General features: G+C 52.3%; 2 protein-coding genes across 2 annotated transcripts in view; both read right to left on the bottom strand.

Annotated features, from left to right (window-relative positions):
• Positions 1 to 2,334, bottom strand: part of LOC113616808 (uncharacterized) — a 7,499-nt gene extending 5,165 nt beyond the window's left edge. The window contains 2 exon segments of the mRNA XM_027100172.1: positions 1,794 to 1,967; positions 2,232 to 2,334. Coding sequence (XP_026955973.1) covers positions 1,794 to 1,967; positions 2,232 to 2,334 — 277 coding nt within the window.
• Positions 2,226 to 6,518, bottom strand: LOC113616807 (uncharacterized; the record flags this gene model as incomplete). Its single annotated transcript, XM_027100171.1, is given in 2 exon segments — positions 2,226 to 3,584; positions 4,252 to 6,518. Coding segments are annotated over 2 exon segments (2,429 nt in total), but the record flags the coding sequence as incomplete, so codon positions are not given.
• Between the last annotated feature and the right edge of the window lie 862 nt (positions 6,519 to 7,380).

Genomic DNA, 7,380 nt, shown 5'->3' with positions numbered 1-7,380 from the left:
GCGTCAACTCAGTCCTATTCCCACCAAAGTAGAACATAGCCCCCTCATTCCCCCCTTTCTCATGAACCAGAGGAGCCAATCTTGGGTCCTCAAGGCTCAGTTTCTTCAATTTCTGAGGCCTCGCAGGGCTGATATTGTGTTCTTAATATCATTAGCTGGACTGTATTTATTCTTTCGCGAACAAAATTCATGACTTTACTGAGTATACAGGGGCCTATAGTGAGGAGGAGAAGGAGGCATAGTAGAGGGCCCAGGATGGGGAGGAGGAAGGGGAGCATCCCATGAAATCCTGACCAAAGGGGATTATCCGCTAATTCTTGCCGGCGGCGAGCTAGGTCTTCCTGGAGCTGGTGGATCTTGTTTCTTACAATGCCTGATTTATTCGCATAGAAACAACATTTTTCTTTTAGGGCGAGGCATATCCCACCCTGTTCAGCTGTCAGCAAGTCTAAGCCCCTCCTATTCTGTAGGACCACCTCGGCCAGCGAATCTAATTGGTCCTGTAAGTCCTGAATGGTCCCAGAGAGAGTTTCTACATCTTCTATTAATTGCCTAGACAGCTGACTATATGAGTGAAGGGAGACCCCAAGACCCGTACTTCCTGTGGCCACAGCTCCTGTAATTCCTAATCCTACCAGGAGGGGTATGACTGTAATGGCTCGTTTGGTTCTCCCTGCCCAAAGGTCAAAGCTGGGAATGGGCAATGGGGTGTCTCCCGAGATTAGGTCTACATTGGGGAGGAGGGTGGCTAGGTTGCAGACCCCTGTCCAATTCGGGGGTAAATAGGTGTATGCTAGGTTATTTCCACAGACAAAAACAGTGGTGTTAGGACTACAGAGGGAGGAGTTCACGGGGATATACTGACTACATCCAGTGGATGAAAGGATTCCCAAGTCAATACTGGCGTTAGAGAGGGAATCGTTCTTAACAAAGCATGAGGTATTAAAGGTGGTTGAAAATTTTGAAAATTGTATGGGGAACGGCTCGGGGAGTAAAGTAGGGTTACATCGTTCGCTGATGTTTAAATTGGCGAAGGTGGGGATGGCTATAGGGCGGGGCGGTCCTTGAGGAAGGCAGAGCCAGCAATCCTGTGCTAAGTTGGGGTTGGTGGCATTCAAAAGCGCAAAAGTAGCTTCTAGTATGGACATGGTCTGGGAGTCCAATTCAGAGGGATCGGCCTTAGGGAGAATTAGGGGGTGGTAGCTGAGCTGTGGGTACAGATGCCGATAGACCTCTTCTATTTGTCTTCGGGTTTCTATCTGGCGCACTGCGTCCTGGGGCCCCCCACCGTCTGACATATGTGTGGGGGCCCTGGTATTCCAGCATACCGGGGTCCCGGGGGTGCCAGTGCATCCAGCCTGAAGGTATTTATTATCATCACTAATGGTGGGGCTTTTATTATTCTGTAGTATGGCTGTGAAATAAGTCTTGTTATTGGCCCCTATACATTGCTGGTAAGAGGAATAGCACATGCTATGCATTGATTCCTGGAAGGTAGAACAGGGGCAAGTAGCTCGAGGGGGGAGTGGCTTAGGCTTATGGTAGCATTGCCAGTTTTGAGAGGCCCCGGTAACCCTATATTCCTGAACAAGATACGCAGTTATGCTCCCGCAGTCCTGCATATGAGTATATCCTCGGGGAACAACAGGAGTCTCCATAGTACCTCCCCTGCACTCGCACGGTGCACCATATAGTAGTTGTATTAAAGTATTCTTATTGGGGGGAGGGCTGAATCCTCCCCTCGTGGCCCGAGGGTTGAGGGTTAGGACTATCATTAGGGCTATCAGCAGTACCTTGGTCATCATGGGGGAGGGTACGGCGCAAAGTCAGTTTGAGGGGATTGTTCTTACTCCGGTCAACAGTCCAGGTGACATCAGCTTTAGTGGACTTGATGAGGTCAGAAAATGGGTCCACCGGCTTGACGTGTGTGTAATGGATCCAGGCAGCTATGCTGTCCACCTTGATGGCTGTCGGCGTTGTCAGGATGATCTGGTAAGGTCCTTTCCACCTGGGTTCTAGGGTCTCTTGTCGATGGCGTTTGACAAGGACCCAGTCACCTGGCCGGAGCTGGTGTGGAGTAGGTGGGGGTCCTGTTGCATATAGCTCTTTTAGTTTGGGCCAGATTGTCTCGTGTATCCGCTGTAAGGCTTGGAGGGAAGACAGGAAATTATTTTCTGGGTCCAATTGGATAAGGTTAGTCTTTAGATTAGGGATGATAGGAGGAGGCCTACCATGCATTATTTCGTAGGGAGTAAATCCTAGCTTATAGGGGGAATTTCGCACCCTAAACAGAGCGTAGGGGAGTAGGACTACCCAGTTAGCGCCAGTCTCCATGGTCAATTTAGTCAAGGTCTCTTTTAAAGTTCTATTCATCCTTTCTACCTGTCCTGAACTCTGGGGGCGGTATGCACAATGTAATTTCCAATTAGCCCCAAGTATGGAAGCCAGATCCTGACTTACCTTAGAAACGAAGGCTGGCCCGTTGTCGGACCCTATCATAACTGGAAAGCCATACCTGGGCAGGATCTCTTCTAGTAGCTTCTTAGCTACTATTTGTGCAGTCTCATTCTTGGTTGGGAATGCCTCAGTCCAACCTGAAAAGGTATCTATAAACACCAGTAAATATTTATACCCATATTTGCCAGGCTTTACCTCTGTGAAGTCCACTTCCCAGTAGGCTCCAGGCTGGTTTCCTCTCTCCCGGATGCCAGTGGTTGGCGGGTGGGTGCTGGCATTATGGAGTTGGCAGACTGCACAGTCAGCAACCAGTCGTTCAGTCTTCTCGGAGACATTTTTAATTTTAAGTCCAGTCTGCCTGATGAGATCCTGTAGCCGTCGGGCGCCCAAGTGGGTGCTACGGTGGATCCGTTCAAGGACCAGGGTTCCTAGTCTCTCAGGAAGGAGGATATTGTTCTTAGCGTCCCGCCACCATCCGTCTCTAACCTGGGTTAGAGGGAGCCTGCTCATCCATCTGATGTCATCCTCCGAGTAGTCGGGTTGGGGCGGTAGTTCCCGGGGGCCTGGATCCGGCAGTTGCAGGGGAAGTAATGGTATTGGAGTGTGTGCCGCCTTTCGAGCCATCTGGTCTGCCAAATTGTTGCCTCGGGCGACTGGATTCGTGGGTTTTTGATGCCCCGGGCAGTGTACAATGGCTAGCTTTTTGGGTTCCCATATGGCCGCTAGCAAGGCCAGGATTTCCTCTTTGTTCTTGATGTCTTTGCCCTCTGCTGTGAGTAGTCCCCGCTCTCGGTATATTGCCCCATGTATATGTGCGGTAGCGAAAGCATACCGGCTGTCTGTGTATATGGTAGCTTTTTGGCCTTTGCTCATCTTGAGAGCTTGGGTCAGGGCAATTAATTCAGCTTTTTGGGCTGAGGTCCCTGGGGGGAGAGTCTCTGCCCATATCACCTCAGTTTCTGATGTTACTGCTGCCCCCGCATACCTCTGACCTTGCTGGACAAAGCTGCTGCCGTCAGTGAACCATGTGACTTGTGCATCCGGTAGGGGCTGGTCACGTAGGTCTTCCCGAACCCCATGGATCTGGGCCAGTACCTCTGCACAGTCATGGAGTGGGGAGTCCAAATCTGGGTCAGGTAATAGGGAGGCAGGGTTTAATGCCCGCGGCGGAGTGTAGCTGATTCTGGGGGGATTTAACAGTAGACCCTGGTAGTGGACCAATCGAGCATTGCTCATCCATCGGTCGGGAGGCTGTTTGAGAACCCCGTCGATGGCGTGGGGGGTGGTGACATGTAACTCCTGCCCCATAGTTAGTTTGTCAGCATCCTTTACCATTAGGGCCGTGGCGGCGATCATCCGGAGGCAAGGAGGCCAGCCGGCAGCCACTGGGTCCAATTTTTTTGATAGGTAAGCAACAGGCCTGGGCCAAGGACCGAGGGGCTGGGTCAACACGGCCTTAGCTATGCCTTTGCTTTCATCTACAAAGAGGTGGAAGGGTTTGGAGACATCAGGGAGACCCAGGGCGGGTGCGGAAAGCAAGGCAGTTTTGATCTGCTGAAATGACTGCTCAGCCTCTTCTGTCCATTCAAAGGGCGTCTGCTCTTTGGTGGCTAGGTATAGCGGTTTGGCCATTTCAGCAAATTTGGGTATCCATAAACGGCAGAACCCAGCCGACCCCAAAAATTCCCTCACCTGTCGAGGCGTGGTGGGTCTGGGGATGCGGAGGACGGTTTCCTTCCGTGCATCTGTGAGCCATCGTTGCCCCCCTTTCAATAGGTATCCCAGGTAAGTTACCTCAGGCCTGCAGATCTGTGCTTTCTTGGCAGAGGCTCGGTATCCCAGGGTGCCGAGAGTCCGTAGGAGGTTTCTGGTTCCCTGCAGGCAGGCTTCAGCGGTCTCAGCAGCTATTAAGAGATCATCAACATACTGCAGGAGGGTTACATTGGGGTTTTGTCTCCGGTACTCACTGAGATCCTCGTGTAGGGCCTCATCAAACAAGGTAGGCGAGTTTTTGAATCCTTGGGGAAGTCTGGTCCAGGTGAGTTGTCCGTTTATACCTCTCTCGGGATCTGACCATTCGAAGGCAAAGAGTTCTTGACTTTTGGGCGCCAAGGGTAAACTAAAAAAGGCATCTTTGAGGTCCAGCACAGTATACCATTGTTTTTCTGGACTAAGGGCGCTCAAAAGAGTATATGGATTGGGCACAGTAGGATGGATGTCTATGACCCGTCTGTTAACTTCCCTCAGGTCCTGCACTGGGCGGTAGTCTTTACTGTTAGGTTTGCGGACTGGCAGCAGGGGTGTATTCCAGGCCGACTGGCAGGGACGCAGTATCCCCAGGTCAAGAAGCCGGCGAATATGAGGAGTGATACCAGTCTTGGCCTCTAGGGGCATGGGATATTGTCGGACACGTGCAGGATCTGCCCCCGGTTTGATCTCTATGAATAGGGCTGGGCGATGTTTGGCTAGTCCCACCCCCCCTGTTTCTGCCCATGCTTCGGGGAACTGCTGAAGCCATGACTCTATATCTTGATTTTGGGAGGGTGGTTCCTGGTGAAGTCGGTACTCATCTTCCAAGTTCAGGGTGAGGACAGATATGGGTTGGTCGTGAGGGTCTGTTACGATTGGCCCCTCTGGCCGAAAATGAATTTGTGCTCCCATTTTAGTGAGTAAGTCTCTCCCCAGTAAGGGGCAAGGGCTATCAGGAATGACCAGAAAGGTATGGGTTACCCTTCCCGTGCCCAAGTCCACAGTTCTCTGAGTGGTCCAAAGGTAACGTTTGACTCCCGTAGCTCCCTGGACCCAGGAGGATTTGTTAGAAATTTTCCCGTGGGGCTTAACCAAGACCGAATGCTGTGCCCCTGTATCCACCAGGAATTGGACTGGTTTCCCCTCCACTCGTAGGGTTACCCTGGGTTCGGGGAGGGGGTCCGAACCCCGTCCCCCCTAATTTGTATCATGTGTAAACAGGACTGGGGTGGCGTTCGGTTGCCATTGCCCCTGGTCGGGGCGCGGCTGCCTTTTCTTGGGGCATTCCCGAGCCCAGTGGCCCTTTTCCCTGCAATAGGCACATTGATCTCTGTCCAATGGTCGCCTGGGAGGTCGAGTGGCTGGGGGGCCCTCTTGATCTTTCTGAACAATGGCGGCCAGGACTTTAGTCATTTTCTCAATGGCTTTAAGTTGTTTATCCTCTGGGGCGTCTCGGTTATTAAAGACGCGCTGGGCGATACGGAGTAAGTCCTGTATCTGTTTGCCCTCCAGATCTTCTAACTTCTGGAGTTTCTTTTTAATATCAGGGGCTGCCTGGTTAACGAAGGACATTACAATGGCGGCCTGATTTTCGGGGGCCTCTGGATCCATAGGGGTATACTGCCTAAAGGCTTCCATTAATCTTTCTAAATAAGAGGAGGGACTTTCTGTTCTACCTTGTACAATTGAATATACCTTGGCCAAATTAGTGGGCTTGCGCGCGGCAGCCCGGAGACCCGCCATTAGAGTCTGGCGATAAATGAGCAGTCGTCCCCTACCTTCTCCGGTGTTATAGTCCCAATCATCCTGCGGGGGGCGAGTTAAGGGAAAATCTGCATTGATGAGGTCAGGGTTAGCGGTGGGTTGACCATTATCTCCAGGAACCAGTTTTCTCGCCTCCAGCTGGATTCGCTCCCGTTCTTCGGTAGTGAATAGGATCCGGAGGAGCTGTTGGCAGTCATCCCAGGTGGGCTGATGAGTGAACATAACGCTATCTAGAAGAGCTATCAAGTCTTTAGGATTATCAGAAAAACGGGCATTCTGGGTTTTCCAATTATATAGGTCACTGGTAGAGAATGGCCAATACTGGAGTCGGGGGTTCCCTGTCTCATCGGGAGGGCCTATTTCTCGCAGGGGTAGGGCTATGGTGGAATCAGGATGGCGGAACCCTGGGTCGCGCTGAGTGCGTCCGCGAGTGCGCCCAGCCGGTCCCTGGGAATTATTTTCATTGGGCAGGGGGACCGGTAGCGCCTCTGCCTCTCGGTCCTCCGGTTCTGGCCTGGGTGGCCCTCCGGGAGGGGCCGCAGGAGGTTCTACCAAGGGGAGAGGAGCAGAGCCAGGAGCAGGAAGGGGGACTGGTTGTGGGGCCAAAGGAGGAGATTGATATGGGGGGGGTTCTAGGAGAAGGAGGTCTTGGCTGTCAGAGAGTATGGGTGCAGTTCGAGTCTGAGGCTTGGGAGGTTTAGTTGGTCGGGCCGCAAGGATCTTATATGACCCTGATGACAAAAAGGGGGTCATCCAGGGAAGAGGGTTTTCTACCAGGTCCTGCCATACCAGGATGTAGGGGATCTGGTCCGGATGGCCTTCTTTTCCTGGCAAGAAAACTCTAGATTTAACTTTTAGGATTATAGGAAGACAAAAGGTACCCTCGGTGGGCCAGCCAACCCCGAAAGTTGGCCATTCAGAGCGGCAGAAGGTAATTAGTTTTCTTTTCCGGATGTCCAGACTGAAGTTGTGTCCTCGGGACTTTACATCCCCGAAATTAGCGAGAAGGAGGGAGAGGGGGGTACTCTGTGCTTGGCCCATGTCTAGGTCCTGGAAGAGATTGATTAGAAAAGGTTACTCTGAAAACAAAAGTGATTAAGAGCAGTCCCAATAGCGGAGTCTGTAAAAGGAGGAAGGGGAGGTTATCGCGTGCGCGCTTCAGATGGGCTGTCCGCCCCAGATGGGTCGTGGTGGACGTCTCCAACCACACCCGACTAGGTGTCCTATAGCGCGTCCGCCAGGACTGTCCTAGTCCCCAAAACAGAAGGTACCCTGAGCCGGCTTACTTACCGATCGGTTGTCAGCGATGACCCGTTGACCTGATGTCTGGTGGGCTTGGGGGCATCCCGGACGAGCCCCCAAATGAAATGCCCGAGGTCGCGAGGCCCCTCCACAAGACCACCAGAGTCG

The sequence above is a fragment of the Aethalodelphis obliquidens genome, unplaced genomic scaffold (genome assembly GCF_003676395.1).
Source record: "Aethalodelphis obliquidens isolate GAN/ISIS:26980383/991018 unplaced genomic scaffold, ASM367639v1 scaffold537, whole genome shotgun sequence".
Classification (NCBI taxonomy): domain Eukaryota; kingdom Metazoa; phylum Chordata; class Mammalia; order Artiodactyla; family Delphinidae; genus Aethalodelphis; species Aethalodelphis obliquidens.
This window is presented reverse-complemented; position numbering and strand designations above follow the sequence as displayed.